This window comes from Lucilia cuprina, chromosome 5 (assembly GCF_022045245.1).
Source record: "Lucilia cuprina isolate Lc7/37 chromosome 5, ASM2204524v1, whole genome shotgun sequence".
NCBI classification, from domain to species: Eukaryota; Metazoa; Arthropoda; class Insecta; order Diptera; family Calliphoridae; genus Lucilia; species Lucilia cuprina.
This window is the reverse complement of record NC_060953.1, coordinates 12250752-12268793: the sequence shown is the minus strand read 5'-3', so window position 1 is coordinate 12268793 and position 18042 is coordinate 12250752. Positions and strand designations below refer to the sequence as shown.

At 30.4% G+C, this 18042-nt stretch overlaps 1 protein-coding gene across 7 annotated transcripts in view; it reads left to right on the top strand.

The window, feature by feature from the left end:
- The window catches only part of LOC124420456 (uncharacterized protein DDB_G0283357-like), a 37257-nt gene extending 20538 nt beyond the window's left edge, over positions 1-16719 (top strand). For 5 of the 7 annotated variants that reach the window (XM_046953293.1, XM_046953295.1, XM_046953292.1 and 2 more), the window contains 3 exons: positions 4430-4527; positions 9123-11093; positions 13396-16719. In XM_046953293.1, coding sequence (XP_046809249.1) covers positions 4430-4527; positions 9123-11093; positions 13396-16521 — 5195 coding nt within the window. In that variant the 3' untranslated portion in view covers positions 16522-16719. Of the gene's footprint in view, positions 1-4429; positions 4528-9122; positions 11094-13395 lie in introns of those variants that run through there. The other 2 variants (XM_046953290.1, XR_006941220.1) reach the window with 2 other exon arrangements.
- The last annotated feature ends 1323 nt before the right edge of the window (positions 16720-18042 follow it).

The window sequence follows — 18042 nt, the reverse complement described above, 5'->3', positions numbered from 1 at the left end:
CCAAAATGAAAATAGAAATGCTCCAAAAAAAACTTGTTAATTTCATAACAAAAGCTTTTTTAAGTATTATCACTTTTTAAGGGAGTTTATGAAATGTTATTAAAAAAAGTAAAAGCTCTTCAAAGCTTTAAAATATTGTTAACTTTTTTCCCTCTTCAAATAAATTAAGGAAGCTTTTTCCTTTAGAAAAAAAATCAGGTCTCAACACTTTTAACTTTATATAAGTTTAGATTCCCCAAAGCTATAAAATAGTTCTTAATTGAAGTCATTTTAAAAAAGCTTTATATTTACATATCAAACTTCATCCATGTGTTTACATTTTAATGCAGTATTTCATCTATATATGTAAATATTTTCGGTTAGTAAAAGCTTTTCTTTTCATTACTTTAAGAACCTCAAGTTTTTGATTCTATTGAGGAAATAATGGTTTAATTTTTATCTGATAGACAACTTATGTAAAGCTTAAACAACAAACCAGGTTAGTATAGCAAAGCTTTTAAGATAAATTCTCTCTACTCTAACATAAAGCTTTTGTAATGCTTATTATAATGCATTTCAATTTCAACAATAACAAACATTGAAATCCATAGTAAACATCATTGTAAGATCAATCACTATCATTTAAGGACTTAATTTAAAAGAAAGCTTTTTTAAGTCCTAATAAGCTTTTGTCTGAAAACAAATTTCTTTAAAACTTTAGCTTTATAATTTCATCTAATGTGCCAAAATAAACAAACAAATTTTAGATAAAATAAAAAACTTTAAAGTTTTCTATAATTTTTTCCATAAAGCTTTCGGCTATTACAACTTAATCTAATAGTCACAGTTTCCGCTGCTTCTTCTTAACTAAAAGTGTATGTTCTGCTAAAGCTTATCTAATCAAAGAGTATACCCCCCCTAAGCTTTTCACATTTTCCCCTTTCCCAAATTTGTTGTTTATTATGTAAACTTTGTTTTAATTTAATTCGTTCACCTAACGTTTAAGTGTTATTATCTTTATTGCTGTTGTTAAATTGTTTAAAAAACTATTTTTTCTTAATAATTGTTTTAATTTCTTTGTGTAAGTAATCTTGAATTCTTCATCGTGTGAAGTACTTATTTAATTATGATCAAAATATTTATGATATTATTGAACAAAACTATTTATTAAATCAATTAAATAAACTACAACAACAGAAACAAGTAAGCAGTTTTTTTTGTCAAAGTTATTAAAGAATCTAATTTGTGTTTTTGTTTCGCCTAACCTTTTTTAAATTTAACAAAAAGCCTTCCTTAACTTTGCTTTGCGGTGATTTTTTTTCGAAGTTTAGCATACAATTTGTTTTTTGCCTTTTTACAAAGAAATATAATTTTTGTTTAATTTTAGTTGATAAAAGAGATTTTTTTAAATATTCGTAAGTTTTTGCTAATTGTTAAACAAATTTTGTAAAAAAAAGTTTTTAATTTGTTGAACGACAAGTGAAGCGCGAATGACCAATCGGCTTAGAATAATTTTCTTCGTCTATTTTGCTATGTTCGTCCGTATGTCTGTATATTTATCTCTCTGTATGTCTTTATATCTGTCTATCTATCTTTTTGTATCTCTATATGTCTGTCTGAATGTCTGGCTTTCTTTTCATCTAATTATGGCTGTCTTTCTGTCTGCCAGTCTATCAGCATATCAGTCTCTCAGTCAGTCAGTCTGTCTTTCTGTCAGTCAGTTTCAATGCCTGGATCCATCTATATGGCTGTCCGTCTGTCTGTCTGTCTGACTTTACGTCCATGTAAACTGTTTTATGTAAACTCTGTCCGTCTAGCTATCTTTCTGTATCTCTATATGTCTGTCTGAATGCGTGGCTAGTTTTTTATCTATATATGGCTGTCGGTCTTTCTGTCCGTCAGTCTGTCAACCTGTCTGTATGGTAGTCTGTCAGCCTATTAGTCAGTCAGTTTGTCCGTCTTTCTGTTTGTCCATCTGTCTGTCTTTTTTAATGCCTGGATGTTATCTATCTCTTGGTCTTTCTATTCATCTGTATGATAGTCCGTCCGTCTGTCTGTGAAATAAGAAATAACTTTCCCCACCACCTTCGCAATATGTCACAATGGACATATCTGCCCGCATGTTCTGATCGTATTTTTCCTTTATTTCTCACTTCAGATAAATCATTTGCAATCGTATCAGATTTCCTATGACGATCAAAGCATAATCCGTGGAATTGTTCTTGTTCCTCCAAATACTTTTGCCAGTTCAGCTGATTGGCAGATCTCTTACCGTAATTGATAAATTGTTCATTGAATATAATGGTTCGATGTAAAAATGATCATCCTTTGAAGCTTTCAAGCAGCAATGCCTTAACTATAGCTATTTGCCTGTTATCGAGCTTTTAAAACTTGGACACACAATACTAAATGGAAATTAGTATCGTTTATAAAACTTCCACAAAATATAAGTGATCGTATGTCTCTCTAAGAGTTTCTTATTAAAATGGTACCTAATTTTCTTAAAACTTAATGCTTAAGTAAGTTTTAATAATTTTGCAAAGATATTGAAGACAATTCTCAACTAAAGTTTGTTCTGGCCGCTCTTGACGATCTTTGTATAACTCCCATATCTGATCGTTTGCAATTACAATAGGTTTTCTTACGATGGCCAAGGCAGATTTCACCATTTCATAATTCGTAGGATCGTCATAAAGGTATCAATTCTTCTGGTATGTCGGACTTTACATACAATCTCTTATGCTTTGTCTTATCATAATAGATCAATTTTTCATTGAAAGGGATGATTTGGTGCAAAAACGATCATCTTTGATAGTGTTCAATCTGTAGTTGCTTTGCAACATCTATTTGTCATCGAGCTTTTAAAACATCAGTGGACAACATTACTTGGTAACGTGGGTCATATATAAAGCTTTACTAATTCTCCAAAAGTTTATTTTTTGTAGCATTCTTGCACCATTTCAAAGCCTCTTGAATCGTGCCCAATTTTCAGGCTTTTGAATGAATCTTGCTCTTTTTAACCTTTTGAGATTACTGCTTGTATAGCTTACAATGATTATGCAAAGAGATCGAACAATTTTCCCAATTCAAGAGAAAGCTTTTTTGATTGTACTAAGCGATCTTTGTTTAAACCACATCTGATCGTTTGCATTATAATGGTTAAGGCAGATTTCATCATTTCACAATTCTTAGGGTTGTTAAGGTTGTGGTTGGATCTTTGTTCAAACCACAAGGATTCATATTTTATCAATTCAATATCATTTCAAAGTTTCACGTCTGCAATTCGAACGGTACCCCATTTCCCTGCTTTGAGATGAATCCTGTTGGTTTTGCACGTTCTCAAATTACTGCTTGAGTAGGTTTCAATGAGATCTCAATTTCGATTCAACTTTAAGCTCTTTTTAATTGCGCTAAGCGATCTTAGCCCAATGTATTAAAAGCTTTACTTAATAGACCCAAAAACCAAATCCCTTTGAAATACACTTGATTTAAGATTGAGTTTGGCTTCTGTAAACAGCAATGATATTTGGACTACCAGATTTTTTAAGTTATACCCTCAATATTTGCTTTTAAACAAGGTTTATTATAGGTACAGACAGACAGACAAGTTTTCAAAGATTTTTTTTACAAAATATTATTCAATTTATGTCTTTTTTTCTTTAAATTTCTTATTAACTATAATTTGAAAATTTTGTGTTAAATTTTAGAAAAATGTGTTGCTTTTATTTAACTTATTTAAATTGTTGTGTTTTAGTGATGAAAGAAGCATGATTGTTTTTTTTAATGAAATATTTTCTCTTTACTAAAAATAGAAAAAAAAAAATAACACCAGTTTTTTTAAGAAGATTTTCTTTATTATAGTTTTGTTTTAAAAATTTTGATGATTTTTCTTTTATTTGTTTAAGAATTAAGTTTATTTGAATAGATTTTTACCTTAAGAAACATATAAACATTAAGTGGTTAAAAATTATTGCATCAGTTTAGATATGTAAAACATTTTTAAAAAATTTTTGTTTTGAGAAATTTTAAAATCAAATTGAAAATTAAAAAAAAAATAAAATTAAAAAATCTTTAAAATTTAACTACTTAATGATTTTCACAGATTTTTTTACTCTCTTTCTAAGTTTATAACTTAAGTTAATTTTAATTATTTAAATTTAATATTTTTAATATATTTTTTTTTTACTTTAAAATATTAATAATTTTGTTTTTAATTTATTTCCTTTTTTTTGAAAATTTTTATTTACTCCATATTGAAAAAAATACCAATAACGCGCTATCCCCCCCGCAATAACATGTAACGTATAACAACAACTTTAACATTTACAACAACCACAACAACTTAACTATAACTTGAAAAAACAAACAAAAAATCTGTGTGTGAACAACCTTTTGTTGTGGCAACTGGATAAATGCTGTTGTTCTTTTTTTGGAATGAATTTCACAACAGCAGTACAAGAGAAGTCGTCTTCTATGGCGGATCCATTAACGGAACCTGGAGAGTATGAGAATTTGCCCTTCCATGGTCTACAAACGGCTCCTAACAAGGTACTTAGCACAACTTTTTGTTTAAATTTATTTTCTTATTTTTTTGTAATTTTATTTAAAAAACACACTTTTTTCTGTAAAAGTATGGTTTTCTTTTTTTTATTCAAAAGAACGCTTTAACACACATTTTGTTATATATTTAGTGAAAAAAAAAAACTCAAAACATTTCATCAAAATTTTCTTTCACCACATTATTCACACATTTCATTTCTACTCATGGCTTAATGTCTATATTTTATAATAATTTTAGCTCTTTAACTATTGTATTGTCTTATCACAATTATCATTTCATTATTTCGTTAATCAAAAAAAAAAGCATTTTAGCGTTTTCTTTTTCTACTCGTTTGTGTGTATAAAAAAACGCGTTTTTATTCTCTTAAAAAAATTTTTTTTCTAAATGTATATTTAGTGCAAACAAAAGAAATTATTAATTTTATTTATTTTTATAAAATTAGTTGTTGTTTGTATATTTGTTTAAACATTTTTTTTTAATTTCTTAGAAACATATGTATGATCGTTGTTATATTTTCTTTTAGCAAATATTTTTGTCTAAAAAAAAAACTTTCCATTTTCTTTATAATATTTTTGCCTTTTTTTTAGTTCTTAAGCTAATTTTATTAAAATAAAATTTGTTTTTGGTTTCGATTTTTTTTCTAATTTAATTTTAGTTTAAGTTTATTGATTTTCTTTTAAATATTTCTTTATTTATATATTTTTTAATTTTATTTAATTACTCTTTATTTTTAAAACAATTACTTTGTATTCTTGTTTTAATTTAGGTAAATTTTGTTATTATAAATTTTTTATTATTAAGAATTTTATATTTGTTGTAATTTTAAGAAATTTTTTAACACATTTTTGAAAAGCTTTTAAAATTTTTTGTAAAAAAACATATATTTTTATAAAAGGTGTGTAAAAGTTTGTGCAAAAGCTTACCCCTTTAGATCGTATCGTATCTTAACTTTTTCACGTATACCGAACACAGGTGTAACCTATTTTCTCTATTTAGAGCGTTATTTTAAGTTCACAACTACAGTTAGTGGTTAGGATTTTGTAGAAAGATATTATTCTGCGATATCCTTCTAAACATTTTTTTCCTTTTTTAATCACAAATTATCGATATACATCAAAACAAATCAAATGTGAAATCATGTCGTTATATAGTTTTATACATTTTTTTATCACTAAACTAATTTTATTTTATTCAAATTGATAAATACGCATTAAATAAAGATATAAAATGCCAAAATCAGGTGACATGTTCGTGTACCCTTTGTGACGCTTATAAAAGATGAAAGTAGATCTACTTTAAGTTGTTGACAGACGCATAGAATGCGAAAAAGCGTAGAACGCGAGGTGTGGACCTCCAGCCTTAAAATCTTTACTGATTTTTTTTATTCAATTAGAGACTAGTCTATAGTATTGTCTGAAGTCTCGTCAAGGATATAGGTTAGTCTAGCCAAGGATATAGGTTAGTCTAGTTACTAGTGTAGTCTAGATTCATGTGTTTACTTTAGACTTAAAACTATATAATATTTACATTTTACAGACTAAGATTACAATATTCTCTTAAGTCTTGATTCTATTTGCGATACTACTCTAAAAACTAGTCTAGATTCTAGTCTAGAGCCTTAACAAGATTCTAGTCTAGAGTATACTCAAGAGTCTAGTCTAGAGATGAAGACAGAGTACTGTCTAGTCAGAGAACTATTTTTTATTTGAGTCTAGTCTAGAGAACTATTTTTTATTTAAGTATACACAAGAGTCTAATCTAAAGACCGATACAGAGTACTGTCCAGTCAGAGAACTATCTTTTCTTCCTTTCGCTGGTCTAAAGCCTTTATAAGAATTTAGGTTAGAGTATACTCAAGAGTCTAGTCTAGAGACCAATGCATAGTTCTATCCAGTCAGAGAACTATTTTTTATTTAAGTATACTCAAGAGTGTAGTCTAGGGACTAATGCAGAGTACTCTCCAATCAGAGAACTATTTTTTTTACTCTCTGCCTTTTACTGGTGTAGAGTCTAACGAAAAAAACTAAACTGAAGCTTAGCGTCTAGTCTGGTGTTTAGAGTATTAGTACAAGGTATACGTATAGAGTCTAGACTAATGTCTAGTATGGAGTCGAGTAAAGTCTGGAGCCTAATGTGGTGTCTAATCAAAAGTCTTGCAGAGTTTACTACAAAAAAAAAATCTAGTCTGAGTCTGGTATAGTCTAATCCAGAGTCTAATCAAAAATCTAATTTAGAATCTTGTTTAAAGTCAAGATACTAGTCTACAGTTTAAGCAAGAGTAGTCAAGAGTTAAGTCTAGAGCCTAGCTGGAAGTTGAGTTTAGTCTGAAGTCTAACTCAAAGCATTGTATAGAATCTAACCTTTGTCTAGAGTATAGGACGGAATCTAGTATAAAGTCTAGTCTAATATAAGCTCTAGTTTAGGATCACTACTAGAGTTTAATCTACACTGAAGTACAGATTTTGGTATAGTCTGAAGTCTGGTCTAGAGTCTAGTTAAAAGTCTATTCTAAATTAAAGTTTAGCAAAGTCAAAGTCTAGTCTTAAGTCTAGTCTAGAGTCAGTTTTAAATCTAATCAGGAGTCTGGTCTAAAATCTAGTCAATCGTCGAGTCCAGAGTTTAGTATGAAGTCTAGTATACGATATATTCTAGAGTTGAAGTTAAAGCCTACTCTTCTTACTGTCAAGTTTGAAGTCTAGTCTATATTCAAGTAATGAGTCTTGTATTAAGTCATATCTGGAGTCTAGTCGAAGGTATAGTCAAAAGTCTACTCTAGATAATATTTTAGATAATAGGCTAGATTTTGGTAGAGTATATTCTTAAATCTAGTCTACAGACTTGGGATCATCACTGACACTAATCGAGAATAATGTAAATCCGCGAATACCCAAGAGTCTAGTTTAGTTGAGAGTTTAGTATTGAATCCGATCCAGTGTCTATTATAGAATATAATCTAAAGTATAGTCCATGGCTAAGTCTAATGCCTAGTTTAGAGTATAATCTATACTCTAGTCCTGATTCCAGAATATATTGAAGTCAACAGTTCTAATCCAGAGTTCAGTCTTCAGTCCTGTCTAGCTATCATTGTGACCTCTAGTCTATGTTAGAGTTTATTATTGAACCCATTCCAATGTGTGTTATAAAATATAACCTATAATATAGTCTACAGCTTAGTCTAATACCTAGTTTAGAGTATAGTCTACACTCTAGTCCTGATTTCAGACTAGATTAAAGTCTACAGTATAGTCTATGTTCTAGTCAAGAGTTCAGTCTAGAGTCTATTTTATAGTTTAGTTTAGATTTTGGTCTATAGTTTTGAATCTTATATGAAGTCTAGTCGAGGGTATATAGCATGGTCATAGTCTCGTATAAGGCCTAGTATATAATCTAGTCTAAAGACATGTTTAGGATCGATCCTAGAGTTTGGTTTTGAGTACACAATTTAGATTTTAGTCTTTTTTATTCTTTAAAGTCAAGTTTAAAGTTTGATCTTAAGTCTGGCCAAGAGTCGTGTATAAATTTTAATCTTAAATCTGTCCTAGAGTTGAGTCTAGGGTCAAATTTAGTCTAGAGTTAAAACTTGAGTTAGGCCTTTTTTAACATCTATAGGAAAGTCTAAACTGGAGTCTTATTTTCAATCTACTCTTAACCTAATATATAGGTTCTCTAGAGACGTTCCCAAAATGCTTGAAGTGAGAAATCTTAGATATCGAAGTTTTTCTCCCTTTTTAAAAAAGCTGGAATACAGACAATATTTACCTTAGAAGATCTTTAAACGATTATCATACTCTGTAGTTTTTTCCTAATTCACAGAACGAGATGCTATTAAGTTTGAAATTCATTTTCGGAAAATATCTATTTGAAAGTAAGATATAGACTGACATATTTTAGTTATTATACCGGTAAAGGTCTCTCTCACTTTCTCTTTAGTTTTGTTGCGCTAACACTACTTAAGCCAACAGAACAAACAAAACTATAAGGAGAGCTCTTTGCTTATACCTTTTTTAGATATATTGAAAAGAAGGCTTGAGTTGTACTGCACAGAAGTAGTTGTGTTTTAAATAATGTAATCAATTTTAAAAGCTTTTCAAAACAGAATATTACTTTTTAAATTTTCCTAGATGTTATTCTTTATTTTAAATCACCAAAATTATCTCAATGTATTTATTTTTAAACACCCTTTACAGTATTTTTCTCCCACAACCAGAAAATAAATCGATTTTTTTTATTAATATTAATGTATAATTAACCCTAAAACCCTTAATTAACCCTAACTATATTATTAAACTAAACGTAAATACAAAAAATAACCCATTTCTTTATATCTTTTTTTACGTTTATTTTATATGTGTGCATTAAAAACCCGCTCCCTACTACAAAAACAAAAAAATATTAATAATTAATAACAAAACAACTAATGCTTGAAATGCTTGTGCTACTGTAATTAAAATCAAAATGCGCCAAATAATGCTACCCCTCCAAACAAACAAAAAACAAACACACTCTTAAAAATAAAACACTGGAAATTAAAACAAAAAAAAAACCCCTAACAAAACGAACAAAAATATGAAAAAATAAATAGTTTACTACTCCTACGACTCCTACAAATTTTAATAACAACACAAATGTGGTGCGCAGTGTACCACGACCCAAGAGACTCAATGGAAATATCAGCCAAAATACAGGAACAGCAGCAACAACAATACAAGCAAACTATTACGATGAACATGAAACGGAAACACAACAGCCACATACACAACAGTATTATCATCAGCAGCAACAACAACAATACAGTACCATGCCCTACAATCGCCATCCAGCAACAACCAATGCATCAGCAACATTGCCTGGTATGCAGACATTAATGCCAAATTCAACAGCAGCAAATATTGTTAGAAATGATGCCGGTATTATAGTGCATAATGGCAGCAACAATTCAACAATAGCAACAGCAACGACAAACACAAATCCTCATCAAATGACATATAATCTCAATAATTGCTTTCCCAAAAGCTACACAGAATACTATCAGCAACAACAACAGCAGCAACAACAACAACAGCAACATCCTCATTCTCAACAGCAGACTCATCAACAATTTTCACAAAAGTTTAATAATGCAGGTGGCATAGCTGGCGCCTCCTCTCAACTGATAAATGCAATTGAACATGATTTCAATACATACGCTGTGGTCGAACGTCAACAGCCGCAACAAAAATCAACAAATCCCTTTTTGGCTGTTAGCAATTTCAAGAAATTCGATACATCTGGTGATGATGATCTGCAGACGGGAAATTATCAGACAGCTTCCATGAAAAGACAAGGAAAACGTAAAACATTTGCCGATAAATTGGAGGATAAACGTTTCTATTCTTTGAAATTCACCGGCAACAGTAACAAACAGAAACAGCAGCAGCAGAGCAACAAATCATCAGCAGCTGCCACAGCCTTAAATATCAATCACTCATTTAATGGCTCTACCGCCGCAGGCTCAACTGGAGGAGGAGGAGGAGTTTTCGGTTCACTATTGTCTTCAACGAATAAATGTAAAAGACATCATTCTTTTGCTGGTGGTAGCCTTGGCGATATTGATCCCAAGGGCCCTGTAAGAAATCCTCATATGAATTTCTATGATCCTCCCGCTTATGAGAATGTTAATGATGCCGTGCAAGTTCATAATGCAGCTGTTAGTGATATGGAATTACCTGAGGGTCTAAATGGTTCCGCTCAAACAGCTACTGTTGTATTACATCCCTTGCCGTATGGCATTGCGGGAGGATCACAGGGTCCTAAGAAAAAACATCACCAACGCCAACACCAGCCTAAAGAGGATTTAAATCTTATAGAACCCGAACGTCTGAGTATATATCGCAGTGACTCGGGCATTTCGAATTCATCATATGAATGTGTAACACCCTTGCCCTCTAGCACACAGACACCGGGCAGCACTCCACCTCCGGGTAAAATGCCTAGAACTCCTAAAACCCCAAAAACTCCCAAGGGTCATAAAAATCAAACTCTGGCTCATACAGCCGTAACCGCCCATTTTAATTCGTCACACAAAAAACCGGCTCCCCGAGTGCCTCCCACTCCTCTCTATATGAATGTTAATGATCAGCAACCACCTCAGCAGCATAACTCTAACAATATCTCTAATTTAGAAAGGCCTTCCTCACCCTCTTCAACTATGGCCACCTCGGCCTACGAGTCCGCCTCATCATCACAAAATGACAACACCTGCAATGATCCCATTTCTCTGTCCTCCACTACATCTCTGTATAGCGGCGGTGGAGGTAATAATAAATCTTCATTAAGCGCTATCAATCAGCGTTGTAATCGTCATCAGCAACCACCTGAAATCTCAACACCGGAAGAGTTTGAACAATATCAATTGGGCCATCATGCCCATGCTCATTCTTCTTCCTCACTTTCGGTGGCTAGCAGTGTTAGTGCTAGCGGCAGTAATGCTGGAGGAAGAGTTAAATGTAAAAAGCAACAACAACAGCAGCAGCAAAGACTTAATGGTCAGGGTGCTCTTATTAATCATATGGAGGTAAGTTTTTGTGTTAAAGAGGAGTATTAGTGAAAAACAAACAATACAAATACAAGAGTGTGTGTATTTAAATGTGCTTTAAAGCTTTTGTTAATGCTTTCTTATTTGTACTTTTATGTTTTTAAAGGAGTAAAAATTTTAGAGTAGTGCTTGACGAGAAAAATTTATAAGCTTGAAAAGCTTTTAAAACGGACATAATATCCACTTTTTGGACCAGTAGGCTAGAATTATTAGTGTGAACTTTTGTAAAGCTAAACAGTGAAAGCTTTCAATTTACATATAGGGTTTCTTATAATTCCAAAGTCTAACCTGTCTAAACAATAAGATTTTTAAATATTGAAAGCTTTATATAAAAGCTTTCATAGTTTAAAGAGTATAACAGGGTTTTACACGAAAAATAGCTGTAATAAAAAGCTTTTGGAAAAGTTCTCACATTTTAAAAGGTGTAAAAAATGTTTAAAATCAGATAATTAATTTAGAAATTAAAAAAGCTTTTGAATCGCGAAAATATTCTTGAAAGTTTAAAGTTTTATATGATCTTTATAATAAATCAATCAAAACAACTCGAAATTGTTAAAAATAATGTTTTATGTAATCTTCAATGACACAAGTGTTTAAACTTACAAATCGTAGCACAAACATAAACGTACTTTAAAAGCTAAAAGTATCAAAAGTTCTTTAGAACAAAACAAAATGCAAAAACATTACAATAGTTCAGCGCAGCCTCCAAAGGTTCAATTGTTAAAACTTTTCGAAACGCTTGAAAGAATTTCAAAAGCTTTGAGAAAATATCTATGAATACCACCCAAAAAATTAATGGATCAGCAATATTGAAAACATTTCTAAAACTGTTGGTAAACTAAAGCTTTTAAGTGATTTAATAGAAGAACGTTAATTCTTTTTCAGGAAGAGAATTAAATTTAAAAGCATTACATAAACAGCTTTTAGCTTAATTATTTACAATTAAAATGCTTAAGTCAAAGAAAAGTTTTGGTTAAAACTGACTTGATATTGAATAAAGAGCTTTTGATATAAAATTTTGTATTTAGAAAATTTTTAGTTAAAAATCTTTTTCACTTTGCAGAAAGTTTCCAATTCTAAAGGATTTTAAAAGCTTTTCAGCAGCAAAAACAATAAAATATATAAAACATATAAAAAAAGCTTTCCGTAAACAGAAAAATCAATAGAACTTTTGAAAGATTAGGAAAGCGCTAAAAGCTTTTATATAGTTAAATATATACAATATAAAAAATGCTTGCATTATTCAGAACGACGTATAAACTTAAAAAAGCTCATATAAGTATTGTTAACCTAAAAGCTCTTTTATGTTGTGAAAAAACTACTATTTACTTGTATTAAACTTCAGTTGAAAAGCGTCTAAAAAAGCTTTTACGAAATTAAAAGTAAAGCTTTCCAAATGTTTTTGTACAATTTTTATAGCTTTAGTAAGCATGACAAATGTGATGATATTAGCAGCGGCTTAAGGAGGAACCTTTTTGATTTCATTCTATAAAAGTAACGTTTTATATGAAAGTTTAATCCTTCAAGTTCTACAGATTTATAAAGCTTTCATTTTTGAGTAGAAATAGCTTAAAACTTTTGTAAAATAAATCATACAATTTTTCAGTCGCAAATCAGGTAAAAATAAAAATTTTGCATAAAAGCTTTTTTATAAAAGCAAAAAGTTTTAAGTGCTGTAGAGCAATTATAGATTTTAACCGGCGGAGGAAGATCTTGTACAATATAAAAGCTTAAGTTAGTGAGAATTAAAATAATAACAAAATATTGAACAAAAAAGCTTAAAGTGATGAGAACTTTAAAATAGTGCGAATCAAGTTTTGAGAGTTTTGTGGGAAATTAAAAATGTTGAATAGAAAAGCTTAAAATTAAAACCAGTAGGATAATTTGCCAAAACTATTTGTATTTATTACTCTTGACAAATAATATTTCACTCCTTTAAAAATTTATTAAAATTAATTCTATAAACTTTTTATTTAATTTTGCAATTAAAGTTTTTTTTTTGATACTAATTTGATTTTTATTTTAAATTTATTTTTTGTTTCTTTTCATAAACGAAAATTGTTAAATGTGTTTGTCCTGTCCAACTCCCCACCCAAAAAAATAAAAACAACAAATGTGCATGTTAACACTAAATTAATTTAATGGATTTTATGTTTCTGTTGCTTTTTTTGTAAAATAATATTTAAATTTTTTTTGGTTTTAAACAAAAACTAACCGCAACACTAAATTGAAATGAAAACTAAACACATAACTACACACTAAAATAACTGCAACTAACCAGCTAAACAAACGCAAATCCCTTGCAAATAATCCATTTTTAGCAACAAATCCTGCCGCCGCCACCGCCACCACCTGTCATAAGAAATTACATCGACGACAGACTATCAGCGACCCCTACGCACATATCAAGCACATCAACGAATGTCGACGACAATCTAATAACAACAACATCAATAACATCAGCAGCAGCAGCAGCAACAACAATAAAACCTACAATTATTGCACCAAATCCGCGAACGCGTTCAAGGCAGCAGCAGCAACAACAACAACAGCCAATGACACCCAATCATCAACAGCATGTAGCCCTTATAAATCACAACAACAACAAACTGGCCTACAACAATACAACAAAAATCAACAATCTACATCATCATTATCATACTCCCCAGCATGTAATACAGTTGCAGCAGCAACAATAACAACAACACCATCACACCAACAATTTGCCACACATCATCAACAACAAATGCTAATGCACAAAAATGCTACCCACAACAATAACAACAACAATTGTAAAATTGCTTTTGATGATAAGAAGCGAACATATAATGAAGTCATCATACATGTTGATGATAATGAGTATAATGTTAACGCTGTCGCTACCAATGCCACCCATAAGTATAAGGATAAGGGTGAACAAACATTTAGTCAACCACATCGGAGCTTAAATTGTGATGTGGTGGATAGTGTAGAAAAAAATAAGAGTTATGTCAATCAAGTGGTTAGAAATGGTCATAATAGATGTTTGTCTAATAACACTAAACAATATCCAACATTAGAAGATAACACAAATACAGCAAAAGCAACAACAACACCTTCCCAAATAGAGGGTTTTATGGAACGTCCTGTTAAATTACCTTTACGTAAATATCATAGTTTTCATTTTCAGCCCACACAAACAGTGGCTGGCCAACACATGTGTAAGCTACAACAATTTAGGTTGCAACAGCAACAACAACAAAGTTCATTAGAATCCCAAGACTCCTCACCAGATATTTCTAGTACTCAACCTTATGCTAAGCAGGGTCCTTTAGTATTTCGTCCCTATAAACTCGATGAGAATGTTAGTTTTAAACCCATACAACCTTCTGAAGAAAGTGAGGATTCTATTGACTATGTTAGGGAATATGTGGGCACCGTTGAGATGTTTCTAAAAGATGAAGAGAAATATATGGACTCGGGTGACTTTACAAATTTAACACAGCGTTTAAAACGACAAGAAGACTTTCTTAATGATCCCTATTCTTCGCAAACTTCTGAGGTAGAAGAGGCTAGTTCTATAAGTTTAAGGGAATTTAAAGGCAATTCGCAAACCAACCCTCTATATGAAGATATACACTTCACATCTCAAACCTTAGCTCAGGCAAGCAAAGATTCTCTTGAAACAGTTAAGCCTAGAAGAGAGGATAATGGCAATGCTCAACATATTATTAACTCTCCACAAGCTCTTAATTTACTTAAATCCGTTACAGAGACCGATTCTTGTTTAATGAAAGATGAATCTGCGCAGAAATCTCTCCTGAAAACTGTCATAGAAACTGATACTTATCAAAGTGAGGCAGAAGAAGAGAAAGCTTGCCAAACTTCAGCAACAAAGGTTGAAACACCTAAGCATTTGGAGCGGGAAACAACTTCTAATTCCCCAAAAGTCTCCTCATTTAAAAGATCGAATCAAAGTACCGCTTCTGCAAAGGTAGAGCCCGATTACTCGGTGGCTCGATGTGTCCGTAAGGAAAGTTTCAAGTCTCCCAATTCACCAAAAGTTTCCTCCTCTTCCTCCGTACAATTCCATTCCCAGGAATCTGTAGATAGTGGTATTAATAGTCAAGTTTATAGAACCTCTTCAAACAGTTGTGTTCGTAATGATAGTATAAAGTCTTCAGGCTCTTCGAATGTATCCAATTTTTCCAAAACTCCACAAAATTCTTTAGATAGTGAGAGAAGAAATGTTTTATGTTCTTCTGATAATTCCAATACTAATCAGCTGCCTATAAAGGCTCAAGTTCATAAAGATTCCAAAAATATCAAAGAGTATTTCCAAAACTCTCCAAAAGTTTCCACTCTTTCTAAAACTTTCAAAAATTCCGAAAATTATGCTTTCTTTATGGATGAGAATAGAAATGCTCAAAGTCAGTTAATTTCAGAGGATTCCCTTAAGTCTACAAACTCTCCAAAGGGGTCTATTTCTTCCAAAATCTCCAAAAATTCTGAAAATTATGTTTTAGACATGAATGAGAATAGAAATTCTTCTAGAAAATTGGCTTCAAAAGATTTTCCTCAACCTTCAAACTCTACCAAAGTCACTACTATTCACAGGCCTTCTCAGGTATCTGAGCTTAAGAAAACAGATCTTAATGCTAATAGTGATAGACATTATAACACAAATCCCGAAGATTTTCCTAATTCTCAAAAAGCTTTCCCTATAAGTAGATTAACTCAGGATCACAAAACTCTCTTACACAAAGATCAATCACTCAAACATTCCCCTCTGAGTAGCCAAACCGATACTCGCAGCATTACTACAAACTCTCCAAAACGTTCTACAACATTTTTAGCTCGCAAATCATTAGTGTTTGATTCTTCTGAGAGTAAAACAAAAGATCATGCAGAAATCTCTCAAGTCCCCTTAGAAAAAGGCATTTTAAGCGAACAGGACTTAGCCAAAGTTTTCAAGCCCTATGAGCAACAGAGAACTACAAAATCAAATGAACACAAAGACTTAAACGCATTAGACTCACCACGACCAGTTTCTACTGCTCTAAATCCAGCAGCTTCTCTGGAAGCTTTAGAAATGTTAACTAAATCCAATCCCGAACTATGGACCAGTAATCAAGCTGGTAGTAGACATAACTTACATCAGCTAGAACTGTTTCATTCACTGCAACAGCAAAATAATAAGCAATTAAGCAAAAACTCTGCAGCACAAGAGAATGAGGAAGAAGATTTAGGTTATTCTTTTTGTGAAGATGAAAACGATGATGATGATGATGAAGAATTAGTAGAAGATCAGGAGGTGAGAACTACACCTGCTTCACCCCATGTAAATCTTATAATGGCCAACAATGGTCAAACAGCCAGCCAAGTAAAATATGTTTTAACCCAAAATCATGGTGAGGTACATATTTAGTTAAACCTTAATTAACTGTAAATAGACTTTAATATAAAACTAATAACAAGCAAAACAAACCAAATCTAAGTAAAAGAAAGCCTTGGCTTAAAAAACCACAAAATAGAATTTTATATTAAAACTTAAAAAAACACATAAATATATTTTCTGTTTATACACTGAAAGAAAAAAATATGTAAGGTAAATAGTAAATAAAAATGACTGTAAGTTTTTCCAAAATGAAAATTTTTTTTGTTATTAAATATTAAAGAAAATACAAAGAATTTTTGAAGCAAACAAAAACTTTAAAAAAAATATTTAAAATAAAAAGAAACTTAGAAACTTAAATAAAAATAAATATTTAGTAAGAAAAAACTATAAATAGTTTTTTTCTAAGTTTTAGCCTTAAGATTTAGCCAGTAGTTTAACAGAAAAAAGAAAACTTAAACAAAGTTTATTATTAAAAATATTAAATTTAAAAAAAAAAAAATAAAAAAATACCAAAAAAAAAAATTCATAAAAAATTAACAAAAATGCAGAAAAAAATTATAAAAAAAATTATTAAAAAAAAGTCTATGTGTATGTTATAAACATTTTTCTTATGTCTGTGTATTATATGTGTATATTTCCCCACAAAACCATGAATAATTTCTATAATTTATTAATTTATTTATTGAGAAAAAAAGCAAAACATAATTAAGTTTGCAATAAGTTTATTTTTATAAGAAATCAACAAAAAAGAAAATTAAAGCAAAACAAACAAACTGAAGAGAAAAACAAACTCTAAAATATAAAAAAAGGAAACGGATACCAAATATACACGTCTAAACAGTTTATCTAATGCTTTTAACAACCAAGTAAGAAGAGAAGAGAATGGTGTGAACACACCTAAGCAATTAGTTTAATGCTTTACTCACCTTAGCAAAAAGAGAAGAAACATGTTTTCTCTTATGCTTTAAAAGGTGAGAAAACATAAAACAAGCAGTTAGTTTGAAGCTTTACTCACCTAAGCAAAAAGAGAAGAGAAATCTTTTCTCTACACCAAGCAGTGTATTTAAAACTTTACACACCTAAGCAAGAAGAGTAAACTTTTATGGAAATGTTACCGTTCTTTTTCCTTTTTGTATTTTAGAGTTTGTAAACTCTTAACATTTTATACCAAATATTCCTTTAAGTTAAATAATTTTATAAATATTTAATTTCTAGTTTTTTTAAGACAACCACAAGACTTATTTTATTTTAAAAAGTATTTTATTAATATTTATGTTAATTTAAGTATTAATTTATTTCATTATATACATAAATATTTATTTATTTATTCCTCTATTTATTTCAAGAAAAAACTTATTTATTTATGCATTTAATTACTATTTAATATCCACTTGTTTGTAACATTAAGTATTAGATTAAATTTCTAGAAACCAAAAACAATTTAACAAACAAAAAAAAAATAACATCAAATAAAGGCTTATAAATCCTTAACAAACAAACAACAAAAAAATAATAATAATAATGATTTAAAAAAGGCAAAAATATTTTATT